The sequence below is a fragment of the Equus przewalskii genome, chromosome 23, assembly GCF_037783145.1.
Source record: "Equus przewalskii isolate Varuska chromosome 23, EquPr2, whole genome shotgun sequence".
In the NCBI taxonomy this organism is placed as follows: Eukaryota; Metazoa; Chordata; class Mammalia; order Perissodactyla; family Equidae; genus Equus; species Equus przewalskii.
This window is the reverse complement of record NC_091853.1, coordinates 2244280-2267749: the sequence shown is the minus strand read 5'-3', so window position 1 is coordinate 2267749 and position 23470 is coordinate 2244280. Positions and strand designations below refer to the sequence as shown.

The 23470-nt window shown below is 44.1% G+C and overlaps 1 protein-coding gene across 4 annotated transcripts in view; it reads left to right on the top strand.

Annotated features, from left to right (window-relative positions):
- The window catches only part of C23H1orf116 (chromosome 23 C1orf116 homolog), a 40043-nt gene extending 16782 nt beyond the window's left edge, over window positions 1-23261 (top strand). Inside the window, exons 1-4 of one of the 4 annotated variants that reach the window (XM_008541724.2) lie at window positions 10902-11116; window positions 16119-16304; window positions 18974-19145; window positions 20402-23261. In XM_008541724.2, coding sequence (XP_008539946.2) covers window positions 16200-16304; window positions 18974-19145; window positions 20402-21957 — 1833 coding nt within the window. In that variant the 5' untranslated portion in view covers window positions 10902-11116; window positions 16119-16199 and the 3' untranslated portion in view covers window positions 21958-23261. Of the gene's footprint in view, window positions 1-10901; window positions 11270-16118; window positions 16305-18973; window positions 19146-20401 lie in introns of those variants that run through there. The other 3 variants (XM_008541725.2, XM_008541723.2, XM_070591255.1) reach the window with 3 other exon arrangements.
- The last annotated feature ends 209 nt before the right edge of the window (window positions 23262-23470 follow it).

Below are 23470 nucleotides of genomic sequence, written 5' to 3'. Positions count from 1 at the left end.
TCAGACAAGGTAGATTTCAAAGCAAAACAGATAAAGAAAGACAAAGAGGGACAGTATATAATGATAAAAGGGACTCTCCACCAAGAAGACATAACACTTATAAATATATACGCACCCAACACAGGAGCACCAAAATTTGTAAAGCAACTCTTAATAGAACTAAAAGAAGACATCAACAACAATACAATAATAGTAGGGGACCTCAACACACCATTAACACCAATGGACAGAACATCCAGACAGAAAATCAACAAGGAAATAATAGAATTAAATGAAAAATTAGACCAGATGGACTTAATAGATATATATAGAACACTTCATCCAAAAACAGCAGGTTACACATTCTTCTCAAGTGCACATGGAACATTCTCAAGGATTGACCATATTTTGGGAACCAAAGCAAACATCAATAAATACAAGAGAGTTGAAATAATATCAAGCATCTTTTCTGATCATAACGCTATTAAACTAGAAATCAACTACAAGAAAAAAGCAGAGAAAGGTGCAAAAATGTGGAGACTAAACAACACGCTTCTCAACAAACAATGGATCATTGAAGAAATTAAAGAAGAAATCAAATATTATCTGGAGACAAATGAAAATGAGAACACGACATACCAAATCATTTGGGATGCAGCAAAAGCAGTCCTAAGAGGGAAATTCATCGCAATACAGGCTCACCTCACTAAACAAGAAAAAGCTCACGTAAGCAACCTCAAACGACACCTAACAGAACTAGAAAAAGAAGAACAAACAAGGCCCAGAGTCAGTAGAAGGAGGGAAATAATAAAAATAAGAGCAGAAATAAACGATATTGAAACAAAAAAGACAATAGAAAGGATCAATGAAACAAAGAGTTGGTTCTTCGAAAGAATTAACAAAATTGACAAACCCCTAGCCAGACTCACCAAGAAAAGAAGAGAGAAATCGCAAATTAATAAAATCAGGAATGACAGAGGAGAAATCACAACAGATACCAATGAAATACAAGAGATCATAAGAGAATACTATGAAAAACTATATGCCAACAAATTGAACAACCTGGAAGAAATGGACAAATTCCTAGACTCCTACAATCTCCCCAAACTGAATCAGGAAGAAATGGAGAATCTGAATAGACCAATCACAAGTAAGGAAATAGAAACGGTAATCAAAAACCTCCCCAAAAACAAGAGTCCAGGACCAGACGGCTTCTCTGGAGAATTCTACCAAACATTCAAAGAAGACTTAATACCTATTCTCCTCAAACTGTTCCAGAAAATTGAGAAAGATGGAGAACTCCCTAACACATTCTATGAAGCCAACATCACTCTGATTCCCAAACCTGACAAGGACAACACAAAGAAGGAGAACTACAGGCCGATATCACTGATGAACATAGATGCAAAAATCCTCAACAAAATTTTGGCAAACCGATTACAGCAATACATCAAAAAGATTATACACCATGATCAAGTGGGATTTATACCAGGGACACAGGGATGGTTCAACATCCGCAAGTCAATCAACGTGATACACTACATTAACAAAATGAAAACCAAAAACCACATGATCATCTCAATAGATGCAGAGAAAGCATTCGACAAGATCCAACACCCATTTATGATAAAAACCCTCAGTAAAATGGGTATAGAAGGAAAGTACCTCAACATAATAAAGGCCATATATGATAGACCCACAGCCAACATCATACTCAATGGACAAAAGCTGAAAGCCATCCCTCTGAGGACAGGAACAAGACAAGGGTGCCCACTTTCACCACTCCTATTCAACATAGTTCTGGAGGTGCTGGCCAGAGCAATTCGGCAGGAAAAAGAAATAAAAGGAATCCAAATAGGTAACGAAGAAGTAAAACTCTCGTTGTTTGCAGACGACATGATCTTATACATAGAAAACCCCAAAGAATCCACAGAAAAACTATTAGAAATAATCAACAACTACAGCAAAGTAGCAGGGTATAAAATTAACGTGCATAAATCAGTAGCATTTCTATACACTAACAATAAACTAACAGAAAAAGAACTCAAGAACTCTATCCCATTCACAATAGCAACGAAAAGAATAAAATACCTTGGGATAAACTTAACCAAGGAAGTGAAGGATCTATACAATGAAAACTACAAGACTCTCTTGAAAGAAATAGGCGATGACATAAAGAGATGGAAAGACATCCCTTGCACATGGATCGGAAGAATAAACATAGTTAAAATGTCCATACTACCTAAAGCAATATACAGATTCAATGCTATCCCAATCAGAATCCCAAGAACATTCTTCACAGAAATTGAACAAACAATCCTAAAATTCATATGGGGCAACAAAAGACCGCGAATTGCTAAAGCAATCCTGAGCAAGAAAAACAAAGCCGGCGGAATCACAATCCCCGATTTCAAAACATACTACAAAGCTACAGTGATCAAAACAGCATGGTACTGGTACAAAAACAGGTCCACAGATCGATGGAACAGAATTGAAAGCCCAGAGATAAAACCACACATCTATGGACAGCTGATCTTCGACAAAGGAGCAGAGGGCCTACAATGGAGAAAGGAAAGTCTCTTCAACAAATGGTGCTGGGAAAACTGGACAGCCACATGCAAAAGATTGAAAATTGACCATTCTTTTTCTCCACACACCAAAATAAACTCAAAATGGATCAAAGACCTAAAGATTAGGCCTGAGACAATAAGTCTTTTGGAAGAGAATATAGGCAGTACACTCTTTGACATCAGTTTCAAAAGAATCTTTTCGGACACTATAACTCCTCAGTTGAGGGAAACAATAGAAAGAATGAACAAATGGGACTTCATCAGACTAAAGAGCTTCTTCAAGGCAAGGGAAAACAGGATTGAAACAAAAAAACAGCTCACTAATTGGGAAAAAATATTTACAAGCCACTTATCCGACAAAGGGTTAATCTCCATAATATACAAAGAACTCACACTGCTTAACAACAAAAAAACAAACAACCCGATCAAAAAATGGGCAGAGGACATGAACAGACATTTCTCAAAAGAAGATATGAATATGGCTAATAGACACATGAAAAGATGTTCATCATCGCTAATCATCAGGGAAATGCAAATCAAAACTACACTAAGATATCACCTTACCCCCGTTAGATTGGCAAAAACATCCAAAACCAAGAACGACAGGTGTTGGAGGGGTTGTGGAGAAAGAGGAACCCTCATACACTGTTGGTGGGAATGCAAACTGGTACAGCCACTATGGAAAACAGTATGGAGATTTCTCAAAAAGTTAAAAATAGAAATACCCTATGACCCAGCCATCCCATTACTGGGTATCTATCCTAAGAACCTGATATCAGATATCTCAAGAGTCCGTTGCACCCCTATGTTCATTGCAGCATTATTTACAATAGCCAAGACGTGGAACCAGCCTACATGCCCAGAAACTAATGATTGGATAAAGAAGATGTGGTATATATACACAATGGAATACTACTCAGCCATAAAAAAAGACGAAATTGGCCCATTCACAACAATGTGGATGGACCTCGAGGGTATTATGTTAAGCGAAATAAGTCAGTCAGAGAAAGACGAACTCTATATGACTCCACTCATAGGTGGAAATTAGTATATTGAGAAGGAGATCTGATTGGTGGTTACCAGGGAAAAGGGGGGGTGGGGGGAGGGTACGGAGGGGGAAGTGGTGTACCCACAACGTGACTAACAAAAATGTACAACTGAAATCTCACAAGGTTGTAATCTATCATAACATTAATAAAAAAAAAAAAAAATGAAAAAAAAAAAAAAAAAAAAACGAGGCTATTGGTGGTGTGCACAATGCAGTCTATACAGAAACCAATATATAATAATGTACACCTGAAATTACACAATATTGTAAGTCAATATGACCTCAATAAAATAATTAAAAAAAGAAACAGATCTCTCAAGGTCTCCTCTCCCACTCTGGGCAACTAAGAGCTTCTGAGGAGAGGGTAAAATAGAGGGTTTCTGTACTAGAACTAAGAGGATAAAGTGATGTTTTTATATACTGGATATTGAGACCAACAGCTTTCTTCTGCCACTAGGCTCCAAAAATACTAGCTGCCAGAATTATGCCCTTCAGGCAGGATTTTGGAAGATTCTTCTCAGAGAAATCTTCTCTGAGGATGCCAACCAGGCCAATAAAAAAGACTAAAGATATTGACATCATAGACCTTCCTACCAGAATTATGTTAAGTGAAATAAGCCAGATAGAGAAGGACAATCTCTGTATGATTCCACTCATATAAAGAATTTAAAAATACAGACAAAGAGAGCAGATTAGTGGCTACTGGGGGAAAGGTGGGGTGGGGGATGGGCACAAAGGGTGAAGGGGTGCACCTACAACATGACTGACAAACAATTATGTACAAATGAAATTTCACAAGATTGTAACCTATCATTAACTCAATAAAAATTATATTAAAAAATAAAAGACCTTCCTACCAAATGGACCTGTGAGACAACTCCAGAGTGATGTCCCCAATCAACCAGTTCCATCCATGTCACAAAACCTAGTCAGCTTTTTGTTGCTAAATTCTCACATTTGAGTGAATGGTCAAGAATCGTCAGACATCTGAAGATATTCTTTAATAAGAAACACAAAAGCCAAAACAAACAGATAAACAGTAACTTGGAGAAAATATAGACTATGGAGGCAGAAAAACATAACATTATATTTACATATATGTTCTTAAAGTAATAACAGAAGATTTTGCATCAGTGAAACTAGAGAAAAATGTAATAAAAATTCAGAGAACAAACGATAATTCTTGAAAATTAAAAACACAATAGCAGAAAGAAAATACAACAGAAAGTTATAGATAAATTTTAAGAAATCTCCCAGTAGCAAAGCAAAGAGAGAGCTAGAAGTCCAGGAGGTACAACATCCAAATAATAGAAGTTCCAAAAAGAAAGAAGAGAGAAAATAGATGGTAGGAAGTCATCAAAGAAATAATTCAAGAAAATATCCCAGAACTGAAGGTCGAGAGTTTCCAGATTGGAAAGATTTACCAGCAAAGCATATAGATTCACTCCAAAATACACCATCATGAAAATTTCAGAATACTGGAAACAAAGAGAAAGCCCTAAATTTAGAAACATGAATGTACTTTGGGCTTTTCAACAGCAACACTGAAAGCTGGCAGACACTAATCTAAAATTCTATACCCAAACTATCGATCAAATGTGTGGATGGAACAAACATATTTTCACACATAAAAGATCTTATACGCTCTTTCTCAGGAAACTACTGAAAAATTTGTTTTACCAAAGTAAGAGGGCTAACTCAAGAAAGAGGAAGATATGAGATCCAGGTAATCCAACAAAAGAAAGGTGAAAGGATTTTTCCCAATAGAGTGACGAGGACAGATATCAAAATGACAGCCATGCAGCGGGCTAGAGAACAATCTATCCAAATGGAAGCAGGTCAGAATGCTCTGGAAAATGTTTCTTCAGGATGGAATTGATAGTATACTCCTATATTCGAATGTATTGAGAGTCGATTTAAATAATAGGTGGATGTGGAAGGACAAAAAGGATAAATAGAAAAAGAAGAGTCAACGTAGTATGTCTCATAGCTCCACTGTCAATAGCATTTATTGAAGTGGAGACGCAGGGACTCCAACCAGGCAGTTTGGCTGCAGAGACACTACACTATGGTACAGTATATTTGCATGCTGATGGGAATTATTTTAGTCGAAAGGTCCGAATGATGATGTCGGAGAAAGGACTGCAGGGGTAGAGCTCGTGAGATGAGATCCAGAGCACATGTGGATGCGAGGGTTTTATAGGAAGAGCATCTCCTTTGTTGTACCAGAAGAGAAGAAGAAGAAAATGGGCGCAGAGGAAGGTAGGCTCGTGAATTTGGTGATGGGAGCGGAGTTCCTGCCTCTTGGCTGCTGCTTTCTCACTGAAGGTTTTCAGATTTTGTCGCAAAGTCGTTATCTGAAAATGAAAGGAGCGAAAGAGGAGTGGAAAGTTTGTGGAGAAAGAAGAAAAAGCGGTTTTGGAAAATGTGAGATCCAGCTTCCTAGAGAAATGTGGTAATTGCCTGGCAGTGTAGAGTACCCATTTGAGGTTGTTAGTCATGAGTTTATAGTGGTGCCAATCTGCTTGTTGTGTGACAAGAGATATTAGTGGTTTGAAGAAATCCAATGTTAACAAATCAAAAGCAAGAGCAGGAAATGCGAATGTGGAGCAGAAGGTTAAAGTCGACATTTCTGGGAACCGGGACGCTAGCAGGTGGGACAGGAGTGGCTACAGTCTCATCAGTCTGTCTTGCTTATAACTGTTGGCATATTATAAGTGTGTATTCCATGGCCTTGTCTACTGCCAACAATGAATAAAATAAATATTAATGCATTATTGTATACTTAATGCAAATTCTATGAAGGGTGTTCCAAGAAATAAGTTTGAGAAGCAAAATAAATTCTTAAATTGGCAATTTCAACAAATTATTCTGTGTACAGCTATTAGGAGCTTGCTGGGAAATCCAGTCTTATCCAATAATATTCCCTGGCATTTTCCAGTGTTGAATATTTGCTATAAGCTACAGTTCTTTGTAAATACTACTAAAACTAAGTAAAGAACATAAGGAATGTTAGAAGTATTTTAAGAAAGATAAAGGAAATCAGTCAGCCCATTGCCAGGTATGTTTTAAATCATTACAATGTAAAGCATCACCAACTGGGGGCCTTCATAGTATCTCAGACTCACAGGTAAATTCATCACAGCACAAGGTCAAAAACCTCTGAAAACAATTCTGATGAGCCGATGCCTATTACTTCTAAGAGAAATCCACATTTTAACAGTATGTCAAAGGACAAGATTTAGGAAAAAACAACAGCAAAATTGTAGCATGGATTATCTACCAACAAGATCTCAAGAAATGAATTTTTTAAGGCAAGTTTCTTAAGTACAGAACTTCAATTGTCCAAAAGTTCATCATGGGTTTTGGAATTAATATATAATGACTACAATAGAATAGAAGAGTTATACATAGAAAAATTTGATGCCTTTCATGAATTCAAATTTTACAAAGAAAGAGGACAGTTACATCCTAGCGAATTAAATCTAGAGATATGTACATTGTGTTAAGAGATTACAGTGAAGCAGCCCCTAACATCCTATTCCAAAAGAAGGTGGTACTTGAGCTCAACCTTGAAGGAAGGATAAGACTAAGCCAGGAGGACAGGTGGGAGTGGGTCTAAGCAGAGGGTACTGCATGTGCAAAGGCTCAGAAGCATGAAAGCATGGCAGTTTCAGAAAAATTAGAGGTGACCGTAGTAAAGAATATGAATGAATATGTGACCATAGAAGCATGTAGGGCCAGCTCATGACGGTTTTTTTTATGTCATATGGGGACTTTGAATTTCATCCTGAATGCTATGAAAATGCGTCAAAGTATTTTGAGAGGAATAACAACTCAGATGTGCATCTATAAAATGGAAGCTGTGAAACAAGGAATTTCTGTAGTCTCCTCCATCTTTAACAGCCCGTGATGCTACAGATAGTGAAGTCTTGACCCAGAGTAAGGAAGTACTGGAAACAGATACGAGAGCAATCTTACAGGAGGTACAGGAGGGTTGCTGTGAGCTGGTGAGTCTGGGTGAGAGCAGGGGGATGCAATAGCTGGTATGGGGATGGAGGAGAGAGGACAGGTTTGAGGGGTAGGGGCAAGTGAGTTCAATTTTGAACATGTTACAATTTGGCGTTCCTTACAAAACTCTCTGATGCTAACAAATGGTCTCAGCCGTCAAACTTTTATTAGAACTCGGAGGAAAAGAACAGCTGAATCCTCTAAATTTCCATGGGAGATGGGCTAAATTTCCATCGTAGATGCTCTCAAAAAAAGAGAGAAAAAAAAGCTGTTCCCAGGATCTATTTAATGATTAAATAATTTCAGAACTCCTTCATCCAAATCTACTTAATTACACCCTTTAGGTCCCATCTAATTATTTTAGGCTTAACTCTGATATCACCTTGGTGAGAACTTGGTGATCTGTTTAATGTCTTAATCTGGTCTATCAATTCCACGGCTTATAGTCAAATTGTAATCACCTGAATCTTTCTGCAGCTGTTTCTCTTTAAAGGAAGTTCTTGCTACTACTTGAGGAGTAAAACCTTTCCTCTCCCGGATACATCAGAGTACACTCAGAGACCCAGCATATGTAGTATCATGTCCAATACATGAACACAGTGGGCGCCCAGTGTTTCCTAGGGATGGTGATAGCACCTGCTCAAAGTAATTTCATCTGTTCTTTGGAAAAGGAGAAGAAAGACACGATAGGACATGACTGTAATGTGAATGAATAAGTATCATGAATGGTTGGAATAGAGGTTCACTCTATTTTGCAGAGTCCAACTTTATAAAGGGCCCAAAGAGGAGAGATTGGCCAGTGACTGTCTGTGGTATATTCGGTTTTGAAGTGGTGTGTGTGTGCGTGTGTGTAGGGGAAGTGAGACGCTTCAGTGGGGAGGTATACTGAGAAAGGAAATAGTAAACTAATTTCTGACGGTCAAGGAGATGATGGCATCTCAGCACACAGGGACAGAGGAGTGTGGCCTTAGATGAGTCAGGTGAGCTGGCCAGTAATTAGATTTCACAGTCGGGTCATCAAACAAGAATTCATGTACAAGGAACAATGACACACATTCCTCATTAAATGATGACCCACATCAACCAGTAAGCCTTAGTCTCTCAGGTGTTTGCGACTGGAATTCCTCTCTTCTCCCTAGCCCAGGCCTCCTTCTCACTTCTCTTGGAAGCTTAGAGACTTGATATTTTTCCAAGCAAAAATAAGAAAGATTCCAACGAAAACATTAAAGATATGGAGAATAAAAAACACCAAGTTCAGAATAGTGATATAGTCAGCTGGAATACATGTGTGTTTTGAGGAGCCATGAGGGGAGTTGGGGTAAAGCTTGTAAGCAACTTCAATTGTGATGTCAAGATTCTATTTTTTGAATGGGGTGTTAGGTACATTGGTGTTTGTTATGCCAGAGTACCTGAAATATTTCACAGTTTTCAAAAAGAGATGTCTAAAAGGAAAGAGAGGAACAGAAAGATTGTTTTCTCCATGTTCTATGTTCCTACTTCTACCTAGGAAAAGACAGGGACACTTCCTTATTATCCTAATTTTATTATAAACTGAAAAACTGTGTCTGTTCACCAACAAGACTATGCTTATTATCATCTTTGAGGTTAATGCTCATAAGTCAATTCATTTTTTAAGCAAATATTCAAATCACACACCTTTGAAGCTGGATCAGCTTCAATGACTTCCTCCATGAGTGTAACTCTAGTTGCATTGAACTCCTGGTTTACAGATGCCTTTCCTGTTTCGTTAGTATTATGACATCAGACATATTTGAATGACACATCATTGCCCTTAAATGCTCAGAGAGCTCTGTTCTCTGTATGCCGCTGACAGGGTCCTGGGCTATCCCCGGCTTCCTCAAACCTCCTTCCTCCTCACTAGTCCTGCCCCACCTCTTTTTGGCCCCAGGATCATTGCACTTCTTATTTCCTGCCCAACTATGATCATAGAAAGAGAAAAATGAAAGCTGTGTGTCACCTTGTTATAAAAGATATGAATAACTACAAGATAGAAATGAGATGCGAAAGGATGAATTTAATTGTCCGAATTAGACCTGCAAATTATCTGTATTTCATGTTTCCTACTTGGGATATTCTCCAAAATGAAGGCTGACTGGCATTATACTGCACATGGCAAACGATGTCAGACAGTCTGAACTGAAAGCCCCGCTCTGCCACCTCCTAGTGACGTGATTTGGGGCAAGTTATTTAACCTCCTTGTAAAAGTGGTATATAAACAGTGCCCACATTTTAAAGTTGAAATAAAGATTAAATGAAATGATGTATGAAAATGCTTAGCACAGTACAATACGTAGTGTATAGTAAGAGCTTAATAAATGTTGGCATATTATGTACATTGATTTTAATTTTTCTTTCTGCTCTTTTGGTATCAAGAATAACCTACACCCAGGAAAAACCAGTTTCCAGGCAAAAGTCATATCTGGTAAAAGTGGCCTCCCTACTTGAAGGGAGATTTCTTCCTGCAAGCATTGGATTCTCCCACCTGCTCTTTTCTCCCCACTCTCTTCAGGTTGGTTTAACTACAGATGCCAAAAATCTGCCCATGGAAGGAGACGGGAGTTGCTAAACTGGTTGGTAGCTTATTTTGTTTTTATTTCTTAATATTCATTACTACCTTCCATGAACAGCTAAAAGAGACCAGAAACCCAAATGACAGCATGCACGTTCCCTCCTTCGAGGCTGTCCAGTCACTTTTTCGTCAGGACTGGGACTTCTTGGGGAAGAAAATGGTTTCATTTCCCCCAAAAATAAATGAGGCCAAGAAGTTCGTTGGCAAGCGGTGGGGCAAGGGTGTCTCAGCTCCAGCAGCCCTAGCCTCAGACACCTTTTTCAGCGGTCCCAAGTGGAATGGCTAGAATTATGAGCTGCCAGGAAAAGGCTCAAGGATGAAAGTGATCCTGAACGGCTAGAAAAGCTATTAGCAAAACTGGCCAAGGATTTTAACTTGGAGAAATCAGAGGAATACTTAGCTCCAAGTGGAAGACAGCAGTTCTAGACGGTTTCAAAAAGACACATAGGAAAGCATACTGCCCAGTGTTTCTTTATATCAAGATTTAATAATAATATTTTTTGCCTACTCCCTCCCTGCCAACCCTCCTTCCAGTCTCAGCCCAAACCTGTCTGCTCTCCTTCCAGCCTTCCTTTTTCTTCCTTTTTTTTTTAAAGGACTCTTTATTGGCTCTAAACAGAGGAAGGGGAGGGCAAGAGATGATTGGCAGAGAGGAGCACCGCCTTGCTCATTCCTCTCCCACGCCCTCCCTGGAGAAACAGCTGGAATGAGAAGTAGGGAGGGAGGGCTGGGATTGGCTGAGAGGCAGTGGCAGGGTGGGGTAAGGCAGCACAGATGAAGCATTTACCTGTCCAGGTGAGTCAGGAGGAGGTCAAAAGGAGGAAACAGTAGGCGGCAGGGGAAGCAGGCTCTGTCTCGTCTCCGCCCTTTGAAATATAAGGGTATTCCTTTTCTCTCTTCAGCCCCTACCCAGTGAAGGTGAGTTAATCACTAACCAACTATCGCTTATTGTGCAGTGAGAGCGGGGGCTTCGTGGGAAGTTGGAGCTACAGGGTTGTGGGCAGCCCTGTAAGCCCCAGCTGGGGGCCTGTCCTCTCTGTTCCTCAGCTCTGAGTCCAGCATCGGCTAAGAGTAAGTTGGTAGCTTCTTGATTGGAGTGGTTTTGTGGAGACCAGGGCTAGAACACGTTTTTTTTCATCTGCCAGTTTAGGTTGGATAAGCATATTATGCAGACAACAAGAAAAGAAAATAGGTTTGTTTTGGAAATTCCCATCTCTGAGCAATTGAAATTGAGTTGTGATTTTGGAAAAGAATAGTTGGAGTAGAGAGAGGCAAAATGGAGGGTCGCCCAGGAGAGAAGGGTGCCTTGATCTTCCATTGCATTGCTAACAGGAAATTCTCCCATGGCTTTATCAACTCAATGTCTATCTTTATTTAAATAAAAGGTGCAGGGTGTGTATGTACAGTAATGGTAGTGTGATAATGGAGCTCTCAGTGGACAGCTGTGGAAGGTGTGAGCTGTGCTAGGTCGTTTGTAACGGGGTATGAGATTTGGTTACATTGGGAAAACTCCAACTCAGGCTACCAGCTCATCCTTGGAAAAGCCGGGGATAATCTAGTTGCAAAGTCAAGTTTATTTGGGTTCAACTCAATTAATTTTCCGACTTTACCTGTTAATAGACACAGAGACTGGCAAACAGAAAGCTACTCGGCTCTGCTGGGGCCTCACCTGCGTTAATATTTCACAGTGGCATGTCAAGTCTGGTAGGAGTTCCAAGTGGGGCTCAGGCCAAAGTAGTGTGGCAGAGTCCAGAGAGGACAACCAAAACCGTGTAGCGGTTTTTCGTTGTTTTCCGTCAGGTTCCCAGTAGTAGTCTGTGTGGCAGGTTTCCCTGCACACAGAAGCTGGATGTGGAGGTCAGATCAGAGTAGCAAGTCAGCTCTCCATTATCCACTTTGGGAGGTTAGTGCTCTGCTCCCTCACTTTGCCTCTTTTCCTCCTGCTGCAGGAAAGAGGGAAGTGGGAAGACCCCAGTGCCAGGCTCCTGGGCCTGGCGCACATAAGCTTTGAGTGAATATATTGGGTTTCCAGTCCTGGCAACTGGAGCTGTAGGCGTTAGCTTAGCCCACACCACAGAACAACCCGCCAAACTCACTGACTGAGGCCTCCCGCGGATGGTGACCCTGTCAGCAGTAAAGATACCCTGCAGTGTTGAACAAAGCTTTTCGTGTAGAAGATATTTCAGCCACCTTTTCCCTCACGCCCACTGGTGAAAGGGGAGATTATAACATTGCCTAACCACACAAAGGAACTTGCCCGTGTGCTCATGGAGAGGGGTACACACAGCACGCAGCTTTTCGTCTCCCTGACGTTTTCGATAGGAAGTTCTCATTTAGGAGGCACATCTCTGGGTAGCCAGCACAAAGCAGAGATACCAGGTCTAAGAGAAACAGGAAACCTCTTTGACTACTGGGGAGAGGGGCTGAGCTCTTAGAGGATATGGGGGTGGGCTCATGGGAGGAGGGTGACAAGGAGGCCTTGGGTCTGTTTCGAAGGTACGGAGAAGCCAAACTGGAATGGGGCTGGAGCCCTGTCCCCACCCTACCCTCTCCAGATGCCAGACTCCACATGCTATTTATTTACCCTCATCCAAGTCTTGGCTGGTTTCAGTGAAGTAGTTAATATTTAATGTGCTTTTGTGCGGTTGGCCCTGACTTAGGCTGCGCATATTTCTTAACCCATTCCCTCCTCCCCTCAAGTCCCTCAGAGAGGTCAAGGGTTAAGAGATACCAAACTCTCACCTTGAGTGTTTTGCTTGTTTCTCAGGCTTCTTATCAGGTAGAAATGCCTCGGTTTTCAATGGCTGCCCTGAAACAGCCCCTAAGTTTCAAGGTTATAAAGTTGGTGGAAGGAAATGCATCACCGAAGGCAGGCCAGCTAGTGAGGGAGAGAGGAAGGGTGGGAAGCAGAGAAGACTTTATTATAGTTCAGATTCTTTGGGTCGGAAAACAAGGTGTGGACATGCGGTACAAGTCCCGTGGGCTCATTCAGCTTTGGTTTCAGGTTCAGATTTCTCTCTGCAGTGATTATGTGGTGCCTGATGACAGGATCTTCAATGGCATTTGCTGTTGTTTCTTTACTCTGAAAGTATCTGTTTTTGGAACAAAAAGCTGGCCTGGAAGCATAAAGCTGAACCAGATAATTTCCAGGGTTTAAGTGTGAGGTAGAAGGAGAAGGGTGATCTTGTCAAGGGTAGCCAATGACCCTTCTTTATGTACATGGCTCTCTTGCATCTGGCAGTCTCTGAGATGCTCTCTGCGGGGGCGGGGATCCACAGACTGCCCTATGTATGCAGTTGTAGGGCATTGCTTACTTGCCTTAGGAAGGGGAAGTGGAAAGAGCCCCAGCTTTCTCATCTGTGAAATGAAGAAAATGTCACATCCTGCCCAAGTTCTCAGGTTATTTTGAAGATCTAGTTGGCATATCTAAAAGCACTTTGTCAGCTATACTGTGCCGTGTTCTCTGAAGCAGTGCCATTCATATTGTCTCTATCTCCTCCAGCTGCCTTAGACCATCCTTGGTTCCAAAATGAGAGTGTGGTAGGCTGCCCCGGGAGGACGGAGAGGCCAGCAAACCACTGTAGAGTCTGAAGTGTACTTGGAAGAACAAGGATAGTAATTTTCCAAAGGGAAGAGGCAGTGTCTGCTCACCTATTCACAGAGAATATTACATTAATTGTAGTGAGTCACTTTCAATATTTACTGCCCTGATTTTACAGATAAGAACACTGGAGCCCAAAACTAGACCCTTGGATCTATACTGACTCCTTGGAAACAATGCCTTCGTCTTATAAAGTTTTGTACACTCTGTACCTATTAGGTGATCATAAATGTTTGTTGGACTGAATGCATTGCCCGAATTCCATTGAGTCATATATATTCTCTAGGAAATAAAATATTTAAGGAAGAACTTACAGTAATAGGGTAGAAGCCAAAAAAGAAGACTTCCAACAGCTCAACTCAATGGACATTAGAAGAGATGACAAGTTTACTCATCCAGCACTTTTTTGTGTGCCTTCTATATGCCCAGGCTAATGAAACGTGGATCCCTTTGCTATAATGGCCTCAACCCAACAGGACATTAGGAATGAGTTAGTACTTTCTGAACCCAGACAGTCATTAATGGAGTAGATAGCTGAGGTGACAGAACTTCATCCACACGACTTCTCACGTTTCTGTTTCTTTGAGGTTCTGGGTATTGGGGAACTAACCTCAAGAAAGAACTCTAACAGCTATCTTACTTGATGTAGATTTATCATTGGGTTTCTTTGGTGTCTTTGTTCCCTCTGATTCCTTCTCTGTCTCCTGAGAGGCTCTGAGCCCTTATGAACTGCGTGTGTCTAGCTCGTTAGGAATCTTCCCTCTTCCTTCCCCATTGCCCTGCCCCTCCCTGCCTGCCCCACTTGAGTGGCTCCTCCCAAGCAGAAGAGGAGCTCCATGAGGCCTTGTGCTTGTCCATTCTACAGGATTGGCAGGCTGACTCACCCAGCACAACTCAAGCCTGACTTTGGCACTGGAAGCAATTATTGGCAGAGGCCAAAAGGACAACCTGCACTGGAATCCAAACCCCAAGTCCCAAGATCTCAAATAGAACACATTTTTCTAGGACGTTTTACCTAGTGTTGGGAGGGTAGGAAAGGTGGTAGAAAATAAAGCATGTTGTTGTAGGGAAAATATGGATTCAGAATCAGACAAACTGTATTCTAATTCTAGCTCTCCCCCGAATCTTTATTTGGCCTTGGAACTGTCTTTTACTCTTAATTCTTCTAGAATTTCATTTTAACATAGGAGATTCATCTCTGGCCTTTCCAACTCTGGTGGAGTGTTTCCCACAAACAGGCATATGGAAATCCTTGGGATTTTCAGAAAGAAGATGGCACTGCCTTCCTTTGCTTTTACTGTTGGCACAGTGATCTTGGACCTTTTTTTTCCGCTCTAAGTTGGAGTTAGGAGGCAGCTACATAGGACATTTCTCTTGTTCATTTGACACAGGTCAGGGAACCTCATTATAAGTGCAACATCAGAGAGGGGGATACACAAGAGGGAAATTGGGTTTGTGTCAACCACTCTGGGTACCATGCATGTGTCTCCCAGACCAGGGTGATGACAGTGGCTGTGGTTGTAGTGGTTGTGATGATGTTGATGATGTTGACTGTGATCGCAGCTGACAGTTACTGGGCCGTGCACTGCAAAAAGTGTTTTACATGGAGTATTTCATCATATTTTCACAACAGCCCTATGAAGTAGGTACTATTAAGGGCCCTGTTCATTCTCTCAAGCATATAGTCTCCTGTTTAACCCAAACCCTCCTTTTCTAAACTTTTGTTTCCCTTACTTCAATTGAGTTTACTCCTAGGTAGATCTTGTCTTTTTCTCGTTACAAGAACAGTGGTAGTCATTCACTGTTCATTAAGTGTTTGAGTGTTTATTACCACCTAAACTGTGCTAACGTTCTCATTTAATCCTGACATTAACCCTGTTTAATGAGAGAAAACAGACTCAAAGAGTAATTTATCTAGTCATGTAACTGTAAATGGTTGAAATGGTGATTTGAACCCAGATCCAGTTACCTCCAGAACCCAAGCTGTTAACCCCTGTAATATTTATTGTTTATAGTAATGAAAATGTAGGTTAAGCCCCCTAGTTCAGAGAGAAAAGTGACTAAAAGAAGTGATGGAATCGCCTTTCTGACTAAACTACTTCTCCACCACCTAAGGTCCATCCTTCTGCATGTATGTGAGCCATCTTACGTGTCCTTCCATGCAAGCTGGGGGGTTGGGTTTTGGTACTGGCTTTTCAAGGCCCCTTCCAGCTGTCTGCTTGCTTGGTGTCCCTGCCGCCCTGCTGCTCCAGGGCCCGGGCAGAGCCTTGCCAGAGCCTCAGCTGGGCTTACACGTGGCTTTGATTCTTCTCTTTTCAGGCCCGGCTTGGGACATTCTTCACTTCCCTTCGCTTCCCCTCTGGGAGCCCCTTTCACCGTCCCTGCACCTTGCTTCAGGCAATGCCCGAGAGGGAGCTGTGGCCAGCCGGGCCTGGCTTGGAACCTGTGACCCGCATCAGCAGCTGCGACAGCATGATGAGCATCACCTCCACCCACTCTGGATCTGTATGTACCCTCTGTCCTGCGACCTGGCCTGCTTTCTGCATACCTGCCCTGCCCTGCCCACCACTGTCCTTACTCATGGCTCTTTCTCTTTCTTTTATCTTCCTTGTCAGGGAGTGAATCATACCAATTGATGTTTTCTGAGTCACCCCTGGTTCTGTAGAGAATAGGGTGGGACAACCCCAGAGAGCAATAGGACAAATAAAACTTCTTCCTAGTTTTCATTAGGTTGAGGGGTTGAGTTGAGGTGAGAAAGCAGGCCAATGATCCAAGGTCATGGTGGGAACTAGAACGTAGATCCTTGTAGCACATGGATTCCTGAAGTTCTCTGCAATGAGCAGCATTACTTCAGGCTTTTGCAAAGATCAAAGAGAAAAGAATAATTAAGAGCCTGGGTTCTGGAGACAATCAGATCTGGGTTCTCTGCTTATAAGCTGTATGACCTTGGGAAAATTACTTAATTTCTCTAAGCTTCAGTCTCCTCAGTTTCAAGAAGGGGATAGTATTAACACTGAATTCATCGAGTTCTTGCAGGGAGTGAGATGCGTATAAAGCACTTAGTACATGTGTCTGTGTAGAAAAGATAGAGCCTAGCTGTGAGCAGAGATTGAGAACCTTCCAAAGCACTGTGTTTAAAATTTGTGACTCAGGGCCAGCCCCGTGGCCTAGTGGTTAAGTTCGCGTGCTCCACTTCGGCGGCCCAGGATTTCCCTGGTTCGGATCCTGGGCACGGACGTGGCACCGCTCATCAGGCCAGGCTGAGACGGCATCCCACATGCCACAACCAGAGGCACTCACAACTAGAATCTACAACTATGTACTGGGGGGATTTGGGGAGAAGAAGAAAAAGAAAAAACAAAAACAACAAAAACAAGATTGGCAGCAGTTGTTAGCTCAGGTGTCAATCTTTAAAATTTGTGACTGGCATGTGATAAACTGTAATTTTTCTGGGCATGAATTTAACTGTCGATTGTTGTAAGGCTGGTATGAAAGAGTAAATCTGCCCTACGTCTCAATGTAAGCATTCCTTTGTTATTGGTACTCATCACGTGCATAATAACCTTTGAGAATTTCTACTCTGTTGCATTATATCCTAGAGAGGTATTTGAAAATTTCAGGATTAGAAGGATCTCTACTGCATGTCAAGGATGTTTAATATAGTCAATGAGTTTTGATATGTAAAAATGGAGTAGGAAAACCAGCACACACATGCACACAAAATCCAAAGTGCAGTCTGTATATAATTTCTTTCTGACCCTAGATGGTGGGGCCACAGAGACATCTTTCTGCTTCTGTTAGACTGAGGCTAATATGAGGAGTTCCATACCATTGGACACAGAGCGTGACAGGGATTAAAGGTCTTCAAAGTGAAGCATCCATGAAGGACTCATTCAGAGTTGGCTTATTTTGGCAAGGCTATTTTAGGAGGAAAAGGGCAGTAAAGAAGATTTTCTCCCGGGAAGCGCTGGAGTGGGCTTCAGGGCTTCCAGGGCTATATTTGGGGTTTCCCTTGACATGTGGGCCTCGCTCAGTCGACTGACAGATGGCTCTTTAAGGGGCCGGGGGAACTGGAAGGGTTATTCCAACAACAATCTCCCCCCACCCCCAGGATATTTTTAGGGCTGCCTCAAAGTCTTCCCTCACCATCTGAGTGGGTCTGGAGAATATACAACTATGCTGTGACTCAGATGTTAGAAAGAGGGGTGGAGATGCCAGGAAGGGACTCAGGCCAAATATCTTATATTCCCATTTGTCCTTTGGTTTTCCCTTCAACCTTCAACATCAGAGAGCGACTGTTCCGTGGATCTTCCTGGCCTTGTAGAACATGGGTGGAAACCATCTGAAACAGCCATAGCATTTTCTCCCAAATATTCCTATGTGCTTTCTCATAATAAAAGTGACTTACTTTAATATCTACTTAATATTTAATACCAAGTTGCTTTCTCCTCCCCCATATCCATCTGATTTTTCTACCTTCCCCCCTTAAGTTAATATTTGTTCAAGAAATGCACCCTTATTTGAATGTTAGCCAGACCCAAATGCCATCAAGAAAGTAAATACACGAGGGGAAAAAATCCTGTATGGAATGCATTTCAAAGTCAAGTATAAATTATTTAGTAAATTTATCTGTGGCTAGTCATTCCACTGTTCTCATTGACCCGGCAGCCAGTACTTGGCCTTATTTTCTGTTTGTCCTCATACTGTCCTTGACATGCCAGATCAAATAGGCAGAAGTACTTTGAAAAGTTAAAAGCAATACCATTCAAGTTTAAGGGCAAATCATTATGTTGCCCATATAACTTAGAGCTAAGTCAGAGACACACAAAGTAAAATACTTGACATCGGTCACACACAGGAATAGGAATTAGAACCTGGAACTGCTTCTGATCTGTGCCCCTAAGCATTCCACCCAGGACTGAGCAAAAGAAAGGCCCCTTGCCATCTGCCTGCCCAGCTACCAGAGATGGGTGCTAGTCGGACAACAGCCCGACCGTCTCTGCCCTCCCTGGTGCCTGCAGTTTCAGGAAGCACCTCCAGCAGGTTTGCGGAGTGGCATCGTGGACAGCTTTCCAGCTCCTCAGCATTCCCTCCCCACTGCCGGGTGGTTCTCAGCCCCGCCAGTTTCTGCGGAGCTCCCTCTCAGCTCCCTCTCCTTCTTCTCCTCACTCCAGAGTGACAGCAGCTACGACTTCCTGTCTGCTGAAGAGAAGGAATGTCTGCTCTTCCTGGAGGAAACCATCGGCTCCTTGGACACTGACAGCGGACTGTCCACTGACGAGTCTGAGCAAGCCACAACTCCCCGAGATCCCCGGGCACTGCCCATAACCCAGCCTGCTCCCCAGGGTAAGAGAGACTCTCTGGGGTAGCACCTCCAGGAAACCCAGAAAATCAGTACATCCTGCTGGCCACTTCCCTCCTAGTTTGCCCTGTTCTAAGGGTCACAGGCAGAAGGGACAGCCGTACTCCTCTGCACTCTCCTAGCTAGAATAGAGCTTGTCCCTGGAGGGGAGGAAGGACTGCTGACAAGCCAGCTTCCTCTGTCTTTATATGAAGTATGAGAGGCTAGGAGGGAAGGGGGTCTGAGCAGCTCCCATCTCTCATGGAGAAATTCTAAAGACATATGACCAAAGAGGTGGGGGAAGGAATCAGGGAGGCATGGGTGGACGGCTCTGGAGAGACTGAGTCAGTCTAGGGAGCTAATCTGGATGACACAGAGGATGCAGCTGCAGGAGATAAGAAGAGGGAAGAGCTCCCTTTACTTCAGTGGTGGCTCCTCGAGGCCCTTGTGAGACAGTGTGGAGAGCCAGTGGTGTTGAGGCTCAGTAGAAGAGGAACAGGATGGCACGTAAATGTGGCCATGAGTGCGGGGCCTTGTACCCCAGGGTGAGGAGGCACTTTACTCCTGAGGACAGTCCCACTGCTATCAGGACTGCAATGATTTATTCATTCATTTAGCAAATATTTATTGATAATGTTAGACCTTCCCGGAGATAGAGCAGTGAATGGGGACATGGGGCTTTCCCGCTGCCCAAGACTAATTCCTGGCCTAGTGGGCCTGATGCGTCTGCCTAGCCAGCTGCAAGGAAAGAGCCCACGTGACTCTCTGGTGCGGGGACAGCTGTAGCCTTACAGAATCATTCAGGTACTTATAAAAGTGAAGGTGGAAGAAGGCAGATCCTGGTCAAATCAAAAGCAAATTGCCCGTTCATGCTGTTCACGTTCGATGCTTCTGTTGGGCTCAGTGACCTGGGAGCTCCAAGATAGCGAGGGGGCCTGGCCTGAGTCTCTCCCCAACCCTGGTGCATCTGTGGAGCATTAGGAGGAGCCTGAGACAAGGACATGGAATGATCCAGGGCTGCCCTTTCCCCAACCATCGTGAAAAACTAATCCTTGGTTGAAGGGAATCTGCTAGTATTGATGTGTTAGTCTAAATGATATCCAGACAAGAGCACTGCCCCTTTAAGAGCAAAGAAACGACAAAACCAAAACCATCCTTTGCTAATTGGAGATCAGAATTCCAGAAGTATTTGCTTTTCCCTCAGCAGCAAGGTTCTCACTTTTGTCCCCTCTTCTTTGCCTGTCCTCCTGGACCCTCACAGGACGTTCAGAGGAGACGACCATTCAGCAAGGACCACAGCCAAGGAGAGTGACTCAGTCCAGCTCTCCCTATCCACCTGAGCTCCAAGGCCTGGGCCTCAGGTCTGGCTCCTACAGCCTCCCCAGAAATATCCACATTGGCAGGAACCAGAACCTCGGGAGAAGCACCATCCAGACTAACAGCCACATCCTGGGGGAGTCTGAGGGACTTGCCCCAGAGCCTGAGAAAGAGCAGGTCAGTCAAAGCAGTGGGCCCGGCCAGGCTCTGACCGGCCCCCGGGAGGCTGCCATAGATCTGGACCCAGCGCTCATCCCGCCACCAGAGGCCTTCCGGGACACCCAGCCCAAGCAGTGTGGGAAAGGCAGCCTACCCGAAGGGTCAGGGGAGAACAGCCACACACCCCAGCTCCACAGGTCACTCGGCCCCCAGAAGAGAAAGGAGACATCTTCAGAGGCCATGTCCCAAAAAGCCAATGAGAAAGACTCAATGGCACAACCAGGACAACCCCGGCCTCTTCCTGCCATGTTATCTCAAAATATGAGAGTTGAAGATGCTCCCATCCCATCAGGAGGGGATCCAAATGCCCAACTGGCTCCACTCACAGCCCCTAAGCCCCGGAAGCTTCCCCCTAATATTGTTCTGAAGAGCAGCCGAAGCAGTTTCCACAGTGACCCCCAGCATTGGCTGTCCCGCCACTCTGAGGCTGCCCCTGGAGAGTCCAGCCTGGTGGCCTCTTCACTGCAGGAGCAGAGGAAAGCCCGCAGAGAGGCGCTGGAGAAGCTCGGGCTACCCCAGGACCAAGATGAGCCCATCCCCCACTTAAGTAAGCCCACCAGATCCCTCAAAGCCAAGCAGCCTGGCGTGCTGCCCCCTGCCCCAGCCCCAGCCCCAGCTCCCATCTCCGCAGCTGTGCCAGCCGCAGGACAGGCTCCAGCTTCTGCTCCAACTCGGGGACTTTCTCCCATGAAGGCTCTGGCTCCAGCTCCGGCTCCAGCTCAGGGATCTTCTCCAGGCAAGGTTTTGATTCCTGCCCAGGAACCCACTCCAGGGCAGGTTCCAGCTGCCAAATCCATGCCAATTCCTATCCCTAAGGCCCCCGGGGTAAATAGTCCCCTGACTCAGCCAAAGCCAGATTCAGGGCTGACTCTCCAGGAGAGCAACATCCCTGGCCTGAGACAGATGAACTTTAAGTCCAACACTCTGGAGCGCTCAGGCGTGGGGCTGAGCAGCTACCTCTCCGCTGAGGAAGGTCCCAGCCCCCAAACCAGCACCTCCCTGGGAAGAGGCTCCTTCCTGAACAAGATCTCGCCCAGTGTCTTGCGTAATTCCCGGCCCCGCCCTGCCTCCTTGGGCACGGGGAAGGACTTTGCAGCTATCCAGGTGGGAAAGTTGGCTGACCTGGAGCAGGAGCAGAGCTCCAAGCGCCTGTCCTACCAAGGGCAGAGCCGTGACAAGCTGCCTCGACCCCCCTGTGTCAGTGTTAAGATCTCCCCCAAAGGCGTCCCTGATGAACATCGGAGGGAGGCTCTGAAGAAGCTGGGACTGCTGAAGGAGTAGGCACTGCCCCAGTGCCGCCAGCACCACCTCCTCCCTGCCCCCCGCCATATAAGAGGAGACTCAGGGCTCCACTCAGGAGCCTTTCCCTCCTCACGACTGAGGGCTTGGGCAGGGGTCAGCTTCTCTCCGATGCTCTCTTCTCTCTTGAGGTGAAGCAGAGGGAGAGATTTGAGTCCAAGCAAACATTTTTATTCAGAGTGGTTGTGCCAACGAGTGCCTGCACGAGTCATCCTGAAGATGATTTCCACAAGAGGGTGTGTGTGTGTGTGTGTACGTGTAGGTGTGTATTATAGGCTGTGTATATCACTGAAGCTATTTATATGACACAAGGAGTCATTGCTCTGAGTTCTGCTTTGTTGGAGATTTTCTTACACTGGGTAGAGTTCAGCCTAGCCAGAACTGAGTGGAGAGCAGTCACTAAGCCTGAGAAAAAAAGTCACATGAGATGATGTCTGTGCCAGGGTCATTAGGCAAGTACTGGATCCCACAAAATGTGGGTCTCCCAGAACGCTGCAATGGATGGGGACTGGCTTATATGTTGCTGGATCCGTCTCTCAGTTCTGGCCTTCTGGACAGGGTCTGGGGCCAAGAGGAGTTGGTTTGTTATCTCTTCCCCCACTGCCTTCTCACTGTCCCCAGTCCCAAGGATAGGACACATTCCTGTAACTAAAACTCTTAGTTGACTGAGAGCAGAAGAGCTCTTGTTGGTCTGAGAAGGCAAGATAAGTGACCACACAGGCACACCTCCACTAGGGAGGGTCCTTGTCCCTGGGCTTGATAAACTCAGTCATATGCTGTGCGGTGGTCCCTGACTCTGATACTCCTGTTCTTCTGGCTCCCTATCTCAGTCTGCACATGACTGACCCCAGGGATGGGCCAACACTGATGTAGGAGCCCAAGGCCGAGGCTTTATAAATACCAAAGGACTGTTCCAGTCTGTGTTCATGCTGCTCCAAGTAGTTTTTTAATTTCTTCAGTTCCTATGAGAAATCAACACAATGCATTCTCTGCTAGTTATTCATAGAATATCAGAGCTGGGAGGGACCTTAGTGACGCTCTGTCCAACTCTATCCAGCTGGGGAAGGGGAGTGACTCATCCGTGGTCACTCTGCCGTGTGCTAACAGAGCTGGGGCTCCTGCCTCCCATTCCACGCTGCACGCTGCCTCTCCTCAAGCAGTGTTTTTGCATGTCCACACAGCACCCCAAGGACCAATAGTCACTATCAAAGGCTCAACCTTAAGGCCCTTCAAGATGCTCGACTGTCTTCTGAAACGCCAGAGATTAAATGTTGTTCAGGATCATATTTGGTGTTGTGTTTTTTAATTTTATCTTTGGAAAGTAGCAATATAGTAACTCATTATTAACCCCAAATTCCTTGAGAACAACTTGAGAAAATGTCCACAGAGGGTAACATAGGTAGGTGGTGTGAGCTTGTGAATACAAGCTTGGAGATCAGACATGGCTAGACAGACCCCTGCTTCCCCTTAGGAAATAAATGTTATTCATGCCTGT